Consider the following 21,818-nt stretch of genomic DNA (forward strand, 5'->3'; position numbering starts at 1 on the left):
CTGTGCTTTGCTGCACTAGCATCAAAATTTGTCACACTAGTGCAGCAATTGTCCTAACGACCACCATGGTGCACCGTATTGTAAATATGGTGCAATCATGGTGTTGTTAGGTGGGGCAGAGGATGTGAGCGAACGCAGGAATGATGAATACTCAAAATTAACAAAAATTGAAACAACACTGGAGAAAGATGCAACCCGGAGAGTGGAGGTTCTTTTGAATGTAACCCCTATTTCAATTTATCAATGCAAAGAAGGTCTTCTGCATACAATGGTTAAACATTGGATGTGCCAAGTAGAGTGCTTTGGCAACAATTGCCTAGAGTTTAAGAATGCCCTGTGACCTGCCTTGAGAAGTAGGAATAGCAATCCGGAGGGTAAAGAGCGCCTAAAAACCTGGGAGAAGCATTGAATAAAACCCCAGCCCTGGAGGACACTGCAGAACCTACCCACAAGTTACATAGTAAAAAGTCTATAAAGTTGTATGCAGCCAAAAACCTATAAAAGCATAGGTCCTGATAAATTTCCTTCATATGTTTATCCAAAGAATCCATCACTCTGAACCACCATTCTGAAAGCAGCGTAATGGTATTTGGGAACATGAGAAAATGCACTCTTCCTGGCGAACAGAGATCATTGTTTCAATTCATAAAAAGGATCTTGCAATGAACCTCCGAAAAATCACCAATTTTCCTCATGGACGGATCATGGAAACTTCATGGCTTGTTTCTCCTCACATGTATAGAGGCTTTGGTCTGAGGTAAAATGATCTTTAGGCATCTCCAAGCAGTATTCTAGAAAGGCCAAAGCACCATTAACCAAGCAATGAGACTATATTTTAAGGCCCATATTTATGAGACCCTTGCAATGCAGTTGCATCGCTTTTTGTGATGCAACGGCAGCGTGCACCTGTAAATCATATGTATGAGGCCACACAAAGCTGATTTTTGTGGCTTTGAATGGCTTCATAAATGAGTAAGGCAAGGCAGTGCAAATCGCTGTGCTGCCTTACACTGTATTGGGAAGGCGTTCCATGGGCATTGAGGTGGGTGTTTCCACGCTACACCCAAGGATTTTGGCGCATCCCCATATTTACAAGACCTCATAAACCTGGGAATGCGCCAAAACCATACACCTCCATAAGGTAGGTGCAATGAGGAGAAATATGACTATTTCTCCTAGTTTTTTCCTCTTTCTATGTTTGCTGCATTCTGCAGCAGAAAGCGCCTCCCAGGATTGTTTTTGTGCAGGAAGGTGTTGCTTTCTGCATGCAGTGCACCATGGTGCAAGGGTGCCTGCATTGGCACTATGCTGCCAGAATGGCAACAGTGCAGGTGAAAGGAGAGAATTGCGCCATATGTTATAGATACAGCACATTCCTGCCCTTTCCCTTTGATGCAGGGCAGCGCAGCAACATGACTTGCTGTGCTACGCCAAAAACCCATAAATATGGGCCTAAATGCTGCAAATATGTCTTCAAATATGTACTGTTGTATATGGTCTTCATAGACCCAAAAGCCTTTGACTCAATTGATAGAATGAAGCTGTGGCTCCAGCTGAAACAGGAAAGCCTTCCAGATAAACTTATTACTGCTCTGAAACAGGTTTATTTGGGAAAACAAGCTAAAGTGAGATACGGCCCAAATGTAGAATGCACACCTGATTTTGAAATCTGCATTGGAGTCAAGCAAGACTGTGTGTGTGTGTACAAACAATGTATGTAAAGGCAGGCTGCATTGAACCTGGATGTACCATTGGTGTGTGGTGACAAAATACCCCTACTAATATTTGCCAGTAATGCTGTTCAATGGGCCCGTACTGAGCTGGAAATGCACAAGTTACTTAAAGGGTGAGAAAACTGCTGTAACTCTGAACACCTCTACATCAATACCAAATTCACAAACATCATGATTAATAAATCGAGGAAAATCTTGAAGACAACATTTCAGATCTATGGATCACTCATAGGCCAAGTTCATTATTATGACTCCCATTGGTTACGATCTGATGACACACTATCCTGAGAGAGCAGTCAGTGAAAAGAGAGACCATCATGAGCCAGTTTTCCAAAACAGTCTTCTATGTTTTCCAAGTGGGCTAATAGAGCCAGCCCTCCAACCATATAAAATGAAAGCATAGGCTGCTAAAACAAATTAAACTTTGGGGGTTCAGGAAGGCAACGTGACTCCAAAAAGCCAAGACTGTTCTCCTTAGGTGCCTATTATTTCTTGTCCCTGGGATCACAACAGCGGCTTTATTGGCAGAGCTCGGCAAAGACAACCTCGAAGCTCTGATTGCCCTAAAACCCGTCCTATACTGGGTCCGATTGTTGACCAATCCAAACCTGGAAGTCTATTTCAAAGCTTTCCGAGATGCATGGCCTACCAAAAACGCCTCTAAATTGTGCTGGCTCATCCATAAACCCTCAACTCTAAATCTGCCTCCCAGCTAACTGGACCCACTGCCTCCCCCCCCCTTCTTAATGGCAGCCATTACGCACTGAGAGGGTGACTCCTCTGAGCTGCTGGTTAGCGTCAGTTGCAGCTCCACCTGTTTGCTGCTGCTGCCTCTGCCTCGAGCGAACTGAGAGCCTCCCTGACTCTCAGTTTAAGGCCTACCTCTGCCAGCAGGCTCCCGCCTGCACCTCATCCATTGTGGCCTAGTGCCCATGTGCACGTAAGTATCGTCTGTCTCTCTATACTCCCGCTTTTACTTCTGCTTTTACTTGTGTTTTTCACTTCCGTTTATTTTTCTGTCTTTTTATTCCACTTCGCTTTTCTTTCCTTTGTCTCTTTCTCTCTCCCTTCACTTTCCCTGCATTTTACTGCCCCTGTGGCCCCGCCCCCTCCCTCCCGAGAAGCGCTTTTCCTGCTCTCCGGCCTCCCAGCTGACCGGATGCTCCGCCTCACTCCCCTTATTAATGGCGGCCACTGAGAGGGTGATTCCTCTGACCTTCTGATCAGCGTCTGTTTCCTTCCTCTGTGCAGCTCCACATGTTTGCTGCTACTGCTGCCTCTGCCTCGAGCCTGCGCCTTATCCCTGGTGGCCTGCTTTAACTTCTGTTTTTTGCTTCTGTTTATTTTTCTGTCTTTTTATTCCATTTTGCTTTTCTTTCCTTCCTGTCTCATTCACTCTCCCTGTGTTTTCACACGCTGCTGCTGCTCCTGCGGACCGCACCCTCCCTCCCTCCCTTTGAAGCATTTTTCCCACCTCCCACCTGACCGGACCCCGCCACCTCCTTTCCCTTCCTAATGGCAGCTGCTGTACGGCCGTGCCGCTGACGCACCAAAGGAGCACCAAAGGCAAGCCTGTCTGCACCCATCCACGCCTGGACCTCGCCCAGCGGCATGGACTCTTGTCCTTACTCCATCCGCCGGTTCAACTCCAACACACTACGCACCCTCAACCCGGGAAGATCCTCAGCCTGCCACCTAGTTGACCCGAGGAACACTCATGGAACTTTTTCATGCTGCGCATGCTCCCACATCCTCCAAGGACCACCACTTGATCCCGTACCAAGCACAGACGACCACCTCGAGTGCATACTCCTCAACACACACTACCTCATTATCCATGCAGTAGAAGTCTGGGACCTCCTTGACTCGACCACCACAGACATCGCCTTCCACACGGAGACGTGGACCAACCCCACCTCGGCCCTGGACATCACCATGGCCATCCCCGACAAGTACAAAATCATCCTCAAGGCCAGAGACTGCGTGCCTGGAGGAGGCATTGCCATAGTCTACAAGAACACCCTCCACCTGACAACCACCAACGAATCACAGTCTCAGCCACCCCATGCACACCTACACTTCCAGATCCAGACCAACCCCAACCCCTCCCTCCGTGACATGATCCTCTACAGGCCGCCCACACCCCGACCTCAATTCTGCGAAGACATTGCCTACCTCGTCGCCCCTCTGACTGCATTCTACTTGGCGACCTCAACTTCCACCTCAATATCCACGATGACCCCCAACACCACAAACCTCTTGGACAACCTTGAATCACTCGGCCTCAAACAACTTGTCAATGTCCCCACCCACAGAGCCGGACAAAGCCTTGACTCTGTCTTCTCAGCAGGGTACAACATCACCATCCCTCACACCTCCAAACACCATTGGACGACCACAAGTGTGTCCACTTTACCTTCATGAAGAACATTGCACGCCGCTATGCCCCCCACAAGACGCTGGGGAAAAGGTACAAAAGCACAACTCACCAACGCTCTCAGCCACTCCCCCAACTGGACGCAGCAGACGCGAATGAAGCTGCACGCAATCTACACAGCTGATTATCGGAAGGCGCCAACAACATAGCCCCCCCTCAGGAAACCAGCAGGAAACTGACATACGAAAACACCTAAATGGTTTATGACAGTCCTATAAGAGTCCAAACGCTCCTGAGGACGACTGGAACAGAAATGGAGGAACAGCAAATCAACCGAAGACCGCATAGCCTACAAAAAGCAGTCACCACGCACCACCAGAACATCAGAGCCGCCAAAAAAGTCAACATTGAAGAACCCCTCAGCACCAGTGCTCACAAGAGTAAAGAGCTCTTCGCCATTGTCAAAGAATTCACAAATCCTGGGACAGACACCTCATCCATCCCTCCCTCCGAATACCTCTGCGACGACCTTGCCACCTTTTTTCCACAGAAAAATCCAGGACATTTACAAAGGCTTCAAGAACCAAAACCTGCCCGCACTACCCACAAATACCATCACGGGCCCAGCACCACACCAGATCCTGAACTCCTGGACCCCCTTCACCAAAGAGGACACCCAAAGGCTCATGAACTCCATCCACTCAGGAGCACCCTCTGATCCGTGCCCTCATCACATCTTCAACCTGGCCAGTGCCATCATAGCTCATGAGCTCTGCGGAACTATCAACTGATCATTTGAGACCACCACATTCCCATCAGACTGGAACTCACCGAGATCAACCCGCTACTCAGGAAACTCACCACCGACCAAAGGGACCTGAAAAACTACAGACCCATCTCTCTGCTCCCCATCTCAACCAAAGTAACAGAAAAGGCGGTCAACCAGCAACGCACAGAATTTCTCAAGACACACCAAATCTTAGGCCCATCTCAATCCAGATTCAGGAGCAACCACAGCACCGAAACAGCATTCCTAGCAGTCACCAATGACATACATGCCATAATAGACCATGGACGCATAGTCGCACTCATTCTCCTCGACCTCTCTGCCGCATTCGACACCGTCTCCCACTCCACCCTCTGCACCAGACTCCACGACACTGGCATCCAAGATAAAGCACTGGAATGGACCAGGTCCTTCCTCAACGGAAGAACACAGAGGTGGTCATTCCGACTCTGGCGGGCGGCGGTTGCCGCCCGCCAGGCGGGAACCGCCATTTGGCCGCTACGCGGTCAGAAGACCGCTGCCGGCATTCTGACCTTCCCGCTGGGCCTGCGGGCGCTAACTATGTTAGCGCCCGCAGGCCCAGCGGGAAGGAGGGCTGCAACACAGAAGCTGGCTCCGAATGGAGCCGGCGGTGTTGCGGCCGTGCGACGGGTGCAGTTGCACCCGTCACGCTTTTCACTGTCTGCTAGGCAGACAGTGAAAAGCCAGCCGGGGCCCTGTTAGGGGGCCCCTGCACTGCCCATGCCAGTGGCATGGGCAGTGCAGGGGCCCCCAGGGGCCCCAAGACACCCGTTCCCGCCAGCCTCTTCCTGGCGGTGACAACCGCCAGAAACAGGCTGGCGGGAAGGGGGTCAGAATCCCCATGGCAGCGCTGCTTGCAGCGCTGCCATGGCGGATTAGCCCAGACGGGGCAAAATCGGCGGGAAACCGCCGGCCACAGTTTTCTGACCTCGGCTTTACCGCCGTGGTCAGAATGGGCTAGGAAGCACCGCCAGCCTGTTGGCGGTGCTTCCGTCATTCGTGGCCCTGGCGGTCTTAGACCGCCAGGGTCAGAATGACCCCCAGAGTGTCAGACTACCACCGTTCTCGAAGATACATGCTGTGGAGTGCCCCAAGGTTCATCACTCAGCCTGAAGCTTTTCAACATCTACATGGCCCAGCTAGCCAATATCATCAAACAACACGGGCTAAACAGTCTCCTATGCCAACTATACCCAACTGATCCTCTCCCTGTCCGATGACCATGTAAAGGCCAAGAGAAATTTCCACAATGGGATGAGAGCAGTCGCTGCCTGGATGGAAGCCAGCTAGCTCAAACTCAACTCAGACGGGACGGAGATCCTCATTATCGTCTCCACCCCTTCCACCTGAAACGCCTCCTGGTAGGCCAATGCACTGGGAAGCGCCACCGCTCCCACGGACCACGCACACAATCTGGACATCATCCTGGACTCTTCTTTATCCATGACCCGCCAATTCAACACCATCTCGTCCTTATGCTTCCACACCCTCCAACTCCATGACACGAGAAAGACAGTCACCCAAGCACTCCTCACTAGCAAACTGGACTACGGCAATGCACTCTATGCCGGTATCACCAGGAAACTACAATCAAGACTACAAAGAACCCAGAATGGAGCCGCTCAACTCATCCTGGATATCCCCAACACTGCCACATCTCCTCCCACCTCAGAGACCTATACTGACTCCCAGTTAACAAGCACATCACATACAAACTCCTGATTCACACCTACAAGACACTACACAATATAGGACCGGCATACCTCAACTACCCCCCTCAATTAACAGCTTGCATAACTGCCATTTTTACTGTTTAAACTCATTCTTGCTGTAATAAGACTATTGACTGGCATATATTAAGTGTAGTTTTTAATATGGCAAGTTTCAATTTCCATGGCTTGTTTTAGCTGATAAAATAAATTTGATTTGATCTGTAATGTATTGGAATGTGTGTTAGCAAATTGTGTGGCTATAAGTGTTGTGTTACTTTTCATTTTCTACCAAATTGCCCTAATTATTTCTATTCTATACAGGACTCTTGTGGTGTGTTGGGTATCAAACAAGGAATATTCATAACCAGTATTTACGTAACAGAAAAAGATGTAAGGAATAAAGTCAGTGGCATTTCAATTGTTGTGTGTTCATTGAGTATAATTAGCAACATTCAAAGAATACATAGGACATGGAAGCCATTGTGTATGACAGTGTATCGAAAAGGTTCATATAATATTCATCAATTTTTGTTACTAAAAAAAAGGCAAAGGGGATTTAGATCCACAGTATAATCCTTTCCACTGATAGAGTTCTTGAACCAGGTCAAACAGTTCGATCATTGCACATTTGGAGTTTTAATGAAGAGGTTTTTAGAAAAACTTCTACCTACCTCTCTTTTCTTTCAGGATGATCATATCCATAGGGTACTTTGGTGTGTCCCTCGACAGTCCCAACTTGCATGGAGACCCCTATTTGAACTGTTTTCTGATGGCAGTCATCGAAGTTCCAGCATACATTGCTGCATGGCTGCTTTTGCGCAAACTGCAGAGAAGGTATTGCTTGTGCAGCACCTTGCTTCTAGGAGGAGTGCTTCTCCTCCTCATTCCACTTGTGCCTCCAGGTAACTTTCTTTCTTATGTACTTTTGATTTTGCCCAGATCTGGCTAAAAGGCATAGCAGAGTGCTTCACAGACAATGGGACATATTTTCAAGTCCCTTGTGCCTCTGGTGCATCACTTTTTGTGACGCTCTGGTGATGCAGAGTGCAGACCCATATCTACGAGGCCAAGCAAAGCCACTTTGCGTGGCTTTCCATGGGTTCGTAGATGTGGTGTAAGGCAACGCAGCGCTACATTGCCTTACACTGCATCAGGGAGGCATTACATGGGCGTTTCAGTGGGTGTTCCCATGCAACACTTATGGGTTTTGACTTGGGAATACATCAAAACTGTACGCCCCCCCTGGGCAGGCGCAATGAGGAGAAATATCTTTATTTATTTCTTCTTGCTTTTTCCTCTTTCTATGTGTGCTGCGTGCTGCAGCACACAGAAGGAGGAAAGGTCTCTCTGAATTGTTTTTGTGCAGGAAGGTGCCCCTAGCAAATTGTGCACCAGTGCAGGGCAAAAGGACAGAAATGCACCGTATCTTGTAAATATGGTGCATTTCTGTCCTTTCAAATTGGTGTCGTTTAATGCAGCAGAAAAACTTGCGACACTGCCCTATGTCAATTCCTTGAAAATATGTCCCAATGTTTTATTGTAGCAGGAGCTTCTCAAACTTCAGATGATGTTCATGGTGAGGGGTGTTAGGAATATGTAAATAGGATATGACTAGGCAGTATACTGCACAGTTGATTTTTACATACGTACATCATCGATATGTCTTGTTTGAGGCACACATTGCTAAAATGATTTTTCCATAAATACCAGCAGTAATGCATGTTTTCTCAAAGAAAAAACGTCTATAATTCACTGTCTTTGATGTTAATTATTCTGACATATCCAGACTTGATTTAAAAATGTTTTTGAGTGATTATTCTTGAATTTCCAGGAGCAACAAATATTGAATGAGAGAAAAAAGTCCTGTGATTCTCAGTGTTTTATTCTGTGATAAAGTACACTCACTTAGGAAATACTTCTTGTTGGACTTTTTTGCTTATGCAGGGTCATCCCCAGTCTTTTTGCCTCCTGCCTCCTATTTTTTCTGACCTGTTGCTGTTGGCTTTTGAACTCTGAGCACTTTACCACTGCTAACCAGTGCTAAAGTGCTTATGCTCTCTGTGTAAATTGTATGTAATTGGTTTATCCATGATTGGCATATTTGATTTACTAGTAAGTCCCTAGTACAGTGCACTAGAGGTGCCAGGACCTGTAAATCAAATGCTACTAGTGGGCCTGCAGCACTGGTTGTGCCACCCACATAAGCAGCTCTGTAATCATGTCTCAGACCTACCATTGCAGTGTCTGTGTGTGCAGTTTTAACTGTGAATTCGACTTGTCAAGTGTACCCACTGGCCAGGCCCAAACCTTCCCTTTTCTTACATGTAAGGCACCCCTATGGTAGGCCCTAGGTAGCCCCAAGGGCAGGGTGCAGTGTATGGTTAAGGTAGGACATATAGTAATGTGTTTAATATGTCCTGACAGTGAAATATTGCTAAATTCGTTTTTCACTGTTGCAAGGCCTGTCCCTCTCATAGGTTAACATGGGGGCTACCTTTAAATCTGATTAAAGTGTAGATTCCCTTTGGGAGCGGATGGACATGTGGAGTTTGGGGTCTCTGAGCTCACAATTTAAAAATACATCTTTTAGTAAAGTTGATTTTAAGACTGTGCGTTTGAAAATGCCACTTTTAGAAAGTGAGCATTTTCTTGCTTATACCATTTCTGTGACTCTGCCTGTTTGTGGATTTCCTGTCTGGGTCAGTTTGACAGTTGGACTGGTTGCACCTCACACTAGACAGTGACAGAAAAGGAGCTGGGGTGTAGTCTGCATTTCCTGATGAGCCATCTGTGCTAGGAGAGAGGGGAGGAGTGGTCACTTACATCTGAAAGGGCTGTGCGTGTCCTCACACAATGCAGTCTCCGACCCCCCTGGTGAGTGTCTGGGGCCTGGCCTGGGCAAGGCAGGATTTCACATTCAAAAGAGACTTTACTTTGAAGTAGGCCTACTTCAAAGGAGAAATTGGGTATAAGAAGCGCACCAAAAACCACAGACTTTAGAAACACTTCTGGAACCAAGAGGAAACACTGCCTGGAGAAGAGCTGAATAGCTGAGGAAGAAGAGCTGCGCTGCATGTGACTGTGCTTTGTGGAGCTATCCTGCAGTTGCTGCTTCTGCCAGAGTAAGAGGGCAAAGACTGGACTTTGTGTGCCTTCCTTCTTGAGAAAATATCTCCAAGAGCTTGATCTAGAGCTTGCCTCCTGTTGTTTGAAGTCTCAGGGACAACAAAGACTTCTCTCTGCCATCATCTGGAGTCTCTGGAGAGACTCCTACTCTGCCCTGTGGTGCCCATCCAGTTCCTGGGACCCTGAAAGGAGAAGCTGGCAGCCTAAAGACAAGGAAATCCACCCACAGAGCGCTGTGCGGGGAAAAGATTGACGCGACTCCGATCTACGGCTGAAAAAACGACGCGCCGCCAGCTCTGTAGCTGAGAAACGACGCTCGCAGGAAACGCGACCGAAGAATCGACGCACGGAGCAGGAGAAACGACGCGCAGCATTGCTGACGGAGGCTGGGAGATCACAACCTGCGCTGCGGGGTTTTTGGATCATTGTTCGGCTGGATTTCCGACTCACACCCGCCTGTGTGGGGGTTATTTTTGACGCACACCCGGTACAATTTCACGCTAGCAGTGCTAGTGTGTGTTTAAAACTACTTAATGACTCTTTTTGCATTTTTATTGATAACTTGACTTGTGTATGGTGGATTTTTGTCGTTGTGGTCTTGTTTTGTTTAGATAAATATTTCCTATTTTTCTAAACCTGTGTTGTGTCATTTTGTAGTGTTTTCATTAAGTTACTGTGTGTTTTGGTACAAATACTTTACACCTAGCACTCCGAAGTTAAGCCTACTGCTCTGCCAAGCTACCAAGGGGGAAGCAGGGGGAAGCTGAGGGTGATTCTCTTTTACCCGGACTAGAGTGAGGGTCCTTGCTTGAACAGGGGGTAACCTGACTGTCAACCAAAGACCCCATTTCTAACATTGGTGATCAGCGGTTGGGATTTGGACTTGTATTTGTACTTGACATACAGTGATTAAGTGTACACTACTATTTTGAGTGCAGACCACTACGTGACCACATACTACTTGTTTGGTGATCTTTTGCTTTTTCTCTTAAGGACTCCTTTTTGTTCTACTTCCATGATTTTGCTGATCCATTGGCTGATTCTTTTTACTTCATTGGGAACTTATTTTCTGCCTTTGGAACTTTGCACTTGTGACCATCATGTCTCAATCTGGAGATGCAACAGCTGGAGCTGTGTTTGAAATGGAGAAACTGAAGAAGTACTCAGTTGCTCAATTGAAACGGCTCCTTAAAGATCTTGACTGTCCCAATGAGAGCTTCACCAGGGAGGGGGAGCTGCAAAAGGCACAGAGGGCCTGGGTGACAGTCAAGAAGGTTGGAGGGCACACAGAGGAGGAGAATGTGGGTGGGGAAGTGCAGAGGATACACAGTGGTGTAGTGGAGGTACCTATTAAGCCTGGGGGGAGGGGAGGGTCCCCGTGGAGGGGCAGCAGGGTGTCACCCAATGGTCTGACTCCTGAAGAGTTATAGGACAGACAGGCAGAGAAGGCTCACCGGTTGAGGTTCAAGGAGTCGAGGATGCAAAGGGAGAAGTAGTTGGAAGAAAGGAGGAGGGACTTAGAGATCAAAAAGAGGATTTGGGCCTATGAGCTCAAAATGAAGGAGCTGGAAGTCATGAGGGCTGAGTCCAGCTGGAATGGTGGCAGCAACAATTCTATATCCAGTGCTGCTGAAGAAGTGCACATGCCCAGAGATCTGGTGCCCTACTTGAAGGAGGGAGTTAACACACACCAGGAGGTTCAGGGGTATGAGATAGCTCCAGTAGTGCATAGGGTCCCTGAGGTGGATTGGGGAACTGGCATAGGGAGTCATATTCCTAGTGATGGGATGGACACTCTACTGGCTCTAGGTGAGAGTGACAGGCAGAGGGATTCCCCCCAGGTAGAAGTACTGGTTATGGAGTGTGAAGACATCCCAGAAGAGTGTGGGTTGAGTGTCAGGGACAGTCAGGTACTGTCTCACCAGTCTCAGGAGGGTGATGTGCGGTGCTTTTTCAAAGCAGAGTCACTGGAAGGTTGGGTGAAGGATACTTTGGTTAATTCATGTGAGGGGCTGAGTGATGTATTTGCTGGAGAGCATATGTCTAGTCCTTATTTTCCAGAGCTACACCAACACCAGGTGGAGTGTGAGTTCCCTGACCCCAGGAGCTTACAATGCAGGCAGACTTCTGGGTGAGTACCAGGCATTTGGGGGTGCTCCTGAGAGGAGTGGTCTAGGTAGTACCCAACCAGGTGAGGTAGGGAAGGATTGTAATGTCCCAGGTAGGTCCCAGTATAGTGGGATGGGTGAGGGACCCCATGTCCAGTCTCAGAGGAGAGGGAATCGGGATGGGTTGAGGCCCAAGGTGCCCTAGATCTGGTCCCAGGTCCTAGAGGGTTCCATGAGGGAATACCAGGAGGGGAGCCTAGCCTGTACCGTAGGGCCATCTGTTGAGGGAGACCCCACAGTGTCAGGAGAACTTAGAGGGGCGGGTGTAGACAGTGTCCCACCAGTTCTGGTGTCTGGCAGTACCACTCCTAGTGAGGGGGTGCAGAAGTCCAGACAGAGGGTTGAGAGGGGGTTTCAGACCTCAGTGGACAACCTGGAGGGTCAGGGTCAGCTCTGAGAGCAGAGCCCCCCAGGAATGACCTTGGTGAGACCATTTCTGGGTTGGGGGAAATCCCGGCTCTGCCAGATGGGCAGGGGTCAGAAGACCTGCGCCAGCCAGACTCTTGTGTGGCCCTTGGGGACGGTGTGTCCCCTGAGGGGGGTAAGTGTGCCCCCCTGGAAGTTCTGGTGCACCAGGCTGTGGTTCAACCGCAGGGTGGTGACTCTGGGTTGGATGACCAGGTTCAAAGGGTAAACCCTGACCTGTTGGGGGGTAGATATGCCCCCCAGGAAGTTCTCGGTAGCCAGGCAGTGGTCCAGTCTGTGGGTACAGACCCTGGACTGGAGGATCAGGTGCAGGGGGTAAACCCTGACCTGAAGGGGTGGGTGGTTTGCCCAATCACCCCCCCCCCCGGTGTGATTTCAAGGGGTACTCTCCTTGAGGGGGGTGCAGAACCCTGAGAGTAGGGGCAGGGGAGAGAGAGACTTACCCCTGACCCCAGTGCAATTTAAGGGTACAGACCCTGGATTGGAAGGCCAGGTTCAGGGTGTCCCCCCTGACCTGGAGGAAGGGGCTACTGCTAACAGTGCCCCTACCCTGTTATCTTCTGGGTGGGCCACTCCTAGTTGGGGGGTGCAGGACCCCAGAAGGGAGGGTAGAGGGAGGGAAGCCTCACCCCTGGCCCTGGTCCAACCCGAAGGTACAGACCACAGGTTGGAGGACCAGTTGCAGGTTAACATTCCTGCACTGGTGGAAGAATTGTGCAGGACTGCTTCTACAAGCAACCTGGCAATTTTGGACTCTGGGGGTGCTGCTCCTGCAGGGAGGGTACAAAGCCCCAGAGGGGAGGACCAGGGTCAAGTTGTCATCCCTGACCTGGTGGAAGAGAGAGTGGTCAAAGGGTGCCAGGCACCTGGGGCTACCGCTGCCCACTCTCCGCAGTCACAGTGGTTGGAGATGCCTAAGGTCGGGCTCTCATCCCTGACAGTTGCCCGGGGCCACTGTGGCTTGCTTTCCTGGTGGACAGAGTTGCCCCTGGGGGAGGCACAAGAGTCACTCCCCGGGGGTAGAGTGGGCAACACCACTGTGTTGGCCCTGGAGGTACTATCTGCCCATTGGGATACATCTGTGAGCAAAGTAAAGTTAGGTGCTGCACAGATGATGTCTGCAGATGTGGAGAAGGGTTCCCCATGGGTTAATTTAGTGGGCCCTGAGAGTATGGACAGAGGGATCCAACTGGAGTCAGGAAGGCATAGAACTGGAACATACGCCTGCTGTTGTGGGCCTGGGTCCTTGTTCTATTGCCCCAATCAGGGAAGTACATCAAGGTATTGATTGTTCTCCCCTGGCTTTAGGCTGGTAGGGGGTTGTGTTGGACCTTTTTTGCTTATGCAGAGTCATCCCCAATCTTTTTGCCTCCTGCCTCCTATTTTTTCTGACCTGTTGCTGTTGGGTTTTGAACTCTGAGCACTTTACCACTGCTAACCAGTGCTAAAGTGCATATGCTCTCTGTGTAAATTGTATGTAATTGGTTTATCCATGATTGGCATATTTGATTTACTAGTAAGTCCCTAGTAAAGTGAACTAGAGGTGCCTGGACCTGTAAATCAAATGCTACTAGTGGGCCTGCAGCACTGGTTGTGCCACCCACATTAGCAGCTCTGTAATCATGTCTCAGACCTGCCATTGCAATGTCTGTGTGTGCAGTTTCAACTGTAAATTCGACTTGGCAAGTGTACCCACTTGCCAGGCCTAAACCTTCCTTTTTCTTACATGTAAGGCACCCCTAAGGTAGGCCCAAGGTAGCCCCAAGGACAGGGTGCAGTGTGTGGTTAAGGTAGGACATATAGTAATGTGTTTAATATGTCCTGACAGTGAAATATTGCTAAATTCGTTTTTCACTGTTGCAAGGCCTGTCCCTCTCATAGGTTAACATGGGGGCTACCTTAAAATCTGATTAAAGTGTAGATTCCCTTTGGGAGCGGATGGACATGTGGAGTTTGGGGTCTCAGAGCTCACAATTTAAAAATACATCTTTTAGTAAAGTTGATTTTAAGATTGTGCGTTTGAAAATGCCACTTTTAGAAAGTGAGCATTTTCTTGCTTATACCATTTCTGTGACTCTGCCTGTTTGTGGATTCCCTGTCTGGGTCAGATTGACAGTTGGGCTGGTTGCACCTCACACTAGACAGTGACAGGAAAGGAGCTGGGGTGTAGTCTGCATTTCCTGATGAGCCATCTGTGCGAGGAGGGAGGGGAGGAGTGGTCACTTACATCTGAAAGGGCTGTGCCTGTCCTCACACAATGCAGTCTCCGACCCCCTGGTGAGTGTCTGGGGCCTGGCCTGGGCAAGTCAGGATTTCACATTCAAAAGAGACTTTACTTTGAAGTAGGCCTACTTCAAAGGAGAAATTGGGTATAAGAAGAGCACCCAAAACCACAAACTTTAGAAACACTTCTAGAACCAAGAGGAACCTCTGCCTGGAGAAGAGCAGAATAGCTGGGGAAGAAGGGCTGCCCTGCCTGTGACTGTGCTTTGTGGAGCTATCCTGCAGTTGCTGCTTCTGCCAGAGTAAGAGGGCAAAGACTGGACTTTGTGTGCCTTCCATCTTGAGAAGAAATCTCCAAGGGCTTGATCTAGAGCTTGCCTCCTGTTGTTTGAAGTCTCAGGGACAACAAAGACTTCTCTCTGCCAGCACCTGGAGTCTCTGGAGAGACTCCTACTCTGCCCTGTGGTGCCCATCCAGTTCCTGGGACCCTGAAAGGAGAAGCTGGCAGCCTAAAGACAAGGAAATCCACGCTCAGAGCACTGCGCAGGGAAAAGATTGGTGCGACTCCGATCTGCGACTGAAAAAATGACGCGCCGCCGGCTCCGCAGCTGAGAAACGACGCTCGCAGGAAACACGACTGAAGAATCGACACACGGAGCAGGAGAAACGACGTGCAGCATTGCTGACCGTGGCTGGGAGATCACAACCTACGCTGCGGGGTTTTCGGATCATCGTGCGGCAGGATTTCCGACTCACACCCACCAGTGCGGGGTTATTTTTGACGCACACCCGCCCGTGCCGGTTTATTTTTGACACGCACCGGGTACAATTTCACGCTAGCAGCGCTAGTGTGTGTTTAAAACTACTTAATGACTCTTTTCACATTTTTATTGATAACTTGACTTGTGTATAGTGGATTTTTGTTGTTTTGGTCTTGTTTTGTTTAGATAAATATTTCCTATTTTTCTAAACCTGTGTTGTGTCATTTTGTAGTGTTTGCATTAAGGTACTGTGTGTGTTGGTACAAATACTTTAGACCTAGCACTCTGAAGTTAAGCCTACTGCTCTGCCAAGCTACCAAGGGAGAAGCAGGGGTGGGCTGAGAAGTAGCTGAGTGGGCACTTAACATGACGCCTGCTTGGAGAACTTCACTGCTGAAAAGGAAGCCACCGTGGTGGCAGCTCCCTTCATAGCAAAGAAACGGGGATCTCTAAATACGGCAGACATTCCTCCACCAGAGTGGCGGACATCATGACCTTCGCCCCATGGCAGGAGGACCCTGTGTCTCCTGTACAGATTCTTTCCTAATTCAGTTCTTCTACAAAAAGATGGCAGCATGACCTTTTTTATCAAGTTGTATCAGGCCATTCAAAATTAATTTGTTTTACAGCTTGTTGTCCATATACAAGTTGCAAAATATCAAACAATTACAATACTAATTGAGGTCTTTATTTTTAACAAAGTATCTTTTGGGCGTTCGTTTAAATTTGTGATTTTACTGTAATGTTAATAATTGACTAACTGTGTTGTCTTTTTTCAGATGTTATGTGTAATGAGTTGTTAATTGAACAAAATGAAGTGACCTTAGGTCTAGTTTTTTTACATGCCTCTGAAAGTTCAATCTATATAAAACACTGGGTATTGGCGTTTTTTGTGAGACAATTGCTGCCAGTCACAATATCATACAATAAATTGATCTTTACGAATTTCAATAACACTAAGAGAACCAGAGTGCATTTTATTTTATTTTTCTGATGTTTTCAGTGCTTAATTTGTAAGCCAATGAGTGTCCATGCCTAAGGTTCAGTACAGGAGCCTTGGGCCCATGCGAATAAATGTCTGCGTAAACAATAAAGTCTGTGCATTCTGCGCCTCTTTAATCCACTACTAGACCCTCCCTGCTCCTGACTTTATCTCTCTTTTTCAGGTTCCCGTTCTCTCTCTTTTTGGGGGTTTTGTCCATCTTTCTTTACCTTTTATGTGTTTTTTCTCTCTCTTGCTCTCCACAAATGCCTGATGAGTTAGAATGAGCGCTGCTTCCCAAAAGTCAGTGCAGATGGCCCCAAAGGCAACCTCTGGCTCTAATTCATCACTGGATGTATGCTCTTACCAGTGGTTTCACCACTAGGTACTGTGCAGAAGCTGAACAAGTGGGAAGATGCTGTGATCTGTCACTAGCCACCTTAAATTGATTAGAACAATGACAGTGTTAATGATTGTATCTTACTTTTTCAAACATACATTTACAATGACAAGAATTAAACTCTCTTCTTTTCACTGCACAATCATTTACAGCGCATGTATTTTCAAAGCAAGTTTTAGTGCTACAAATAATGCAACTTTTGAGTGGGTTTCTACAAGTCATATGGGCATAAAAAATGTATGTTAACTGTAAAGAAAATAAAACAAGAACTTAACCCCTATTATCATGAAAATATCGTATTTCATTAGTTATTATATTTTTAAACATTTAAAAGTTAATTATCATAGGAAGCAGTTGATGGAAGTGTATAGTTACATCAAAACACATAAAAGAGTGTACGAACAGAGCTTTCAAATGCTTGAATATGTATGTTTCCTTTAAGTACCATAACTAGATTTGCTTTAAATGAACTTCACACAGGACAGGTCTTCAAACTTTTGAACATTTTGGTCAGGATTTATTAAGGATTTGCATTGTCCTTGCATGACACAAGTTGTCATAAGACCCCACAAGTCCTTAAATGGGATTTCCAAAGTCACGAAAGGGGCTGTTTGCATCGCCTTGCATAGCTTTGTAAAGCAATGTAACACAGCGCAGCAGCATTAGCTGTGTTGTATTGGCCGTGGTCAATGTTTGATGGATGGATCATGAGACACACGTCCACACTTGGAATTTGATGCAATCCCAGATGTACTAAAGATAGTGAAACTTTGACTAAGGCAAAATGTGGCCCTACCACCAAGAGGTGTAACCAGGAGACAGGGCCGTCTTTTTTTTGGCACCCCCTCTACCTCATTACCACCTTCTCAGATTCCCTCGTTACCACCCGACAAATGTGCCCCTCATCTCTCCATAGCCCCCCTTTCACATACATCTATTTGTTTTAAAGGGATGCTTAAGGCTGGCTTTGCTAATCAACTCAGATAGCCAGGTGAAATACAGATTTGTTCTTTGCAGCTGGTACATTAACCCTGTACGCTACTTTGTGGTGAGTCAAAACTGCCACTGGACAAAACTCCCATGTCTCTCCCTAGCACGAACATTAATCACAAGAAGTATCTTGACATTTTAATTGCTTCTGGAATGCTGGACGCACAAGGAACTTTTCAGCAGGTGCTTTTAAATTGCAAGTTTCTAAGTTATTTCAAACACAGCACCCCCCCCCCTTGAAGTCAACGCCTTGTAATTCAGGTCAGAACCTGGTGTGGCTGCACAGCTCGCACCGCCCTAAAGCCGGCCCTGCCAGGAGATATATGTTTATTTCTCCTCGTTGTTTCCTCTTTATATATGTGATGCAGAGGAATTGCCTCTTAGGATTGTTTTTGTGCAGGAGGGTGTTCCTTCATGCCCTAGATGAAGCTAGGCAGTCTCAAGTACATCTGTGCAGGTAGAGAGCTGAAGAATGCCATATTCTAGTAGGTATGGAACTGTTCAGCTCTCTCCTGTTCATGCAGCACAGCAGCTTTTCTTGCTACCCTGCGTTGCTGGAATTTTTTGAAAATATGGCTCCAGTTTGTACACTGCCCTTATTTTCAGAAACTACAAGCAGAGTGCCACAGATTTTGATATAACTCGACCCTGCCATCTACTGCTTCCTAAGATAGTTGACATTCAATGTTTAAAAATGTAATAATTATTAAAAAACAGTATTTACATAACAATAACGTTAAGCTTTTTTTTTAAAGCTATCAAACCTTATTGTATCCATATAACGTTTAGAAACCCACTCCATATTTACATCGTGAATACAATGCTTAGTCCTGCGTTGTAATCACGTGGGTCTTATGCTCTTTTGAAATGCAACCTTGCTAGTTGATGCGAACATGAAGAAATTAACTTTAAAAAGATAGCTTAGTAGATTTTTAAACAATGCTGCGTTGTTTTGTATGCGATGTAAATCTTGTTTAAATTAAAGTGCATTTAATGCCGATGTACCTATTGCTGATTTAAAAATTGCGTTGTACTTCAATGCGTTGCCTTTGATTTCCTTGAAATAACTCATATCCGTTAATGATAATAAAAATGTAATAAATCATTAAGTCTATTACAATGTGAAGTCGTGCCTTGGATTTGCATAGCAAACCCACTGATGGTTTTATTCTTTCTTTCAGAGCTCAGCATCCTTTCGATTGCTATGGCGATGCTGGGAAAGTTTGGCATTACTGCCGCATTTTCCATGGTTTATGTTTATACAGCTGAGCTCTACCCTACTGTAGTCAGGAACATGGGTGTTGGTGTTGGATCAATGTCCTCTCGAGTGGGAAGTGTGATTTCTCCATACTTTGTCTATCTGGGTAAGGTTCTGCTTATCTTTATGTTTTGTGCTGCTATGTATCACTACAAGTAACACATTAAATCCACCTCGAGTCTAAGAACCCACCCATAGCTTGTGCTGTTCACTGTTGTGCTTTTAGATCATAATGAAGTTAATAATTAAGTTGCTGATATAGAATGTGTTCAAAAGTGAGAGTTTCTTTTGCAGACAGCTCTAGCCAACTGCTAACCCATGTCTTGTCAAACAGGACGCGGAAAAGTATCATTGCCTCCATTTGTCATGAAAATTGTGAATGCTGAGACCCAGATTTACAGACTTCCCATACAACATAGAGTAGCACCCAAAGTTGCTCCGCTTTGTAATATGAGAGGGAGAGCGAAGGAAAGCGCTATATATCCTACAATTTGGCGCTGTCCTGTTCTCCCCCTTGTGCTCGCTTCCCATATTCACATTTGCAGGATGGTACAAAGGTGTCAACGTCATGTCTAGCATAGGTTTTGTACTGGAAGGGTATCCTTGCCTTGATAAGCTTGAAAATTCTTCCAATGCCTAGAAAAACTTTTAAACTTTCCCACTTTGGGCGTTTGTTGTACAGTGCAGCTCAAGTGCAAAGTCAGAAAATTTGGAGAAATAAAAGCATTTCTCCTTTTTAAGCCTGCTTCAAAGAGGTGGTATTTTTGGTGTAAAACCCTGTCTTCTAATATAAGTAGCTAGGACTTTGCATCAGAAGCCGGAGTGATTGCATGGGAACGCTCAAGTGCCGCATATGGAATGCCTCCTTGATGCAAAGCAATGCAAAGCACTGCATTGAGTTATTTTCAGGCAACTTTCCAGTGCAAAACATGTTTTGCACTCGAAAGTAAATTCAAAATAACATTTTGAACTGGTTTGCGCCACTTTTAGGACTAAAGCCTGGCGTAAAAGTTCGTAAATCTGGCCCATAGTTCTACATTATGAATACAGAGGGAAAGCCATGTCAGAGGCCCCACCTCTGATCATCACGCTGCAGCCAGCCATATCCCCATCTCTTGTCTCTTATCAAGCTGTATGCCTATTGTCTCTCTCTCTTACATGCAAATGATTCAATGCGTCTATGAAGCAGGGATGTGAATTTGCCCACCCAACTGATGTTTTTTGAGTCTCTAAGATGTACATCGGTTCACAAAAACATGTGTGTACAGGACACAAAAACTTGGGGTCAGTGTCTGGTGGCGTAGGGAAGGAGTAGGGGGGCTTTTAGGAGGTGAAGGCTGGATTCAAGTGTTTCTGAACCGTGATTCTTCTTTGCTTTACCAACTCAGCCTCTTGTTTGAATTATCAGCTCAGTCCATCAAATGGCGGCAACGGGAAGGCTTTGAAAGAAGTGTGTTCAAGGTGGGTGTGAAAAAATGCATAAAGGCTCCAGTAGGCAAAAACAACAGATCCGTTTGTTACGCTTTTGAACCTTCTTCTCATGCGGTCCCAAGGAATCTGCGTTTTGTGGCCCTAATATAGCAATCACCGTGCAATTCAGGACCATTCTTCAAAATACCCCTTCTCCACAAACTTATTCCTAAAAGTCCTCTTGATTGTGGAATCTGTTTGCCTTTTTGGCTTACTGTGCTTTCATCCCCATGACTGTTTATTCTTTGTGTCCAATATATTCATTTTGTATGATGTGCCTATTTAGAAGCTATAACGTTTCGAAGCAATAATGTTTTTGATAGCAATAATGGTAGCCATACACATTTGGAATTTGAACACTACAAAGCATTAGCACATGTAAGGGTAGTGAACCCATGCAAACCCTTCCATACATAACCTTTGGAGATTTTGAGAATCAGATAACCAGTCATAAATCTCTCTGCTACTTATAGGCATGCGGTACATATTCCTGCATTTGGAACCATATTTAAGAATATGCTATGTGTGTCACTTGGAATACTCTACACAAAGTAATGTTTGCGTTTGGAAAGCCCTACACATCAAGCCCAGTTAACAGGAGGAGCAGAAAATTATTCAATCAAGCCGCTTTCCATAAAGCATATCTTCCTGCCACTGTTGAGTGTCAGATATGCTAATATATACTTAATCATTTAAATGCAAATTCATAGATACTCCTAAAGGATAGAGCAAAAAAAAAAGCTTGCAGGACAGCGGTATTTTGGAGTTTTGAAGACTATTCATTTAAGGATGGAGGAAATAAAACGAAATGATTCTGGCCATGAAAGTTGATGCATCAATTTAGTATAGGTCTAAAATATAAAATGGAGCACAGAGTAGACCTGTATGGTTTGTGCTCTCAATTTGTTTTGAGGGAGTTCAATTGACTGACTTTTGATTGCCATTTATGGTTCATTCGTATTTTTTTTGTGTTTTGTCTCCTATAGGTGCCTATCACAAGTCACTGCCTTACATCATTATGGGGAGCCTGACGGTGACGATGGCGCTTCTCACTTTGCTTCTCCCGGAAAGCTTTGGAAGGCCTCTTCCTGAGACAATTGAGCAAACACAGAGTGTTAGAATGTAGGTGGATTATGTAAAGCCTCTTCACACTTCTGAATTGCGTGTTTGCCTTTCATCCCTCCTTATTTGTAACTTGTGCAACTTGTGCTGCAGTCCAGGGGGGCACACAGGAATCTCTGGTCTTAGTCCAATTGCCCTTCATGGAAGTGAGTCTCTTCACCTCCAAATTCAAAGGTCTAGCTGATCAGTTATGGTTGGGGCTTTTCCTACTCTTGCTCAGTGTGGAGTGGCAATAGTAAATTCGATTTTCTTTGTTTTATTT

General features: G+C 46.5%; 1 protein-coding gene across 1 annotated transcript in view; it reads left to right on the top strand.

Annotated features, from left to right (window-relative positions):
• LOC138304580 (solute carrier family 22 member 4-like) overlaps positions 1–21,818 on the top strand; it is a 256,341-nt gene that overhangs the window by 225,211 nt on the left and 9,312 nt on the right. The window contains exons 7-9 of the mRNA XM_069244752.1: positions 7,318–7,532; positions 18,888–19,070; positions 21,421–21,556. Of these exons, the coding sequence (XP_069100853.1) occupies positions 7,318–7,532; positions 18,888–19,070; positions 21,421–21,556 (534 nt within the window). The remainder of the gene's footprint in view (positions 1–7,317; positions 7,533–18,887; positions 19,071–21,420; positions 21,557–21,818) is intronic.

This window comes from Pleurodeles waltl, chromosome 7 (genome assembly GCF_031143425.1).
Source record: "Pleurodeles waltl isolate 20211129_DDA chromosome 7, aPleWal1.hap1.20221129, whole genome shotgun sequence".
Taxonomy (NCBI): domain Eukaryota; kingdom Metazoa; phylum Chordata; class Amphibia; order Caudata; family Salamandridae; genus Pleurodeles; species Pleurodeles waltl.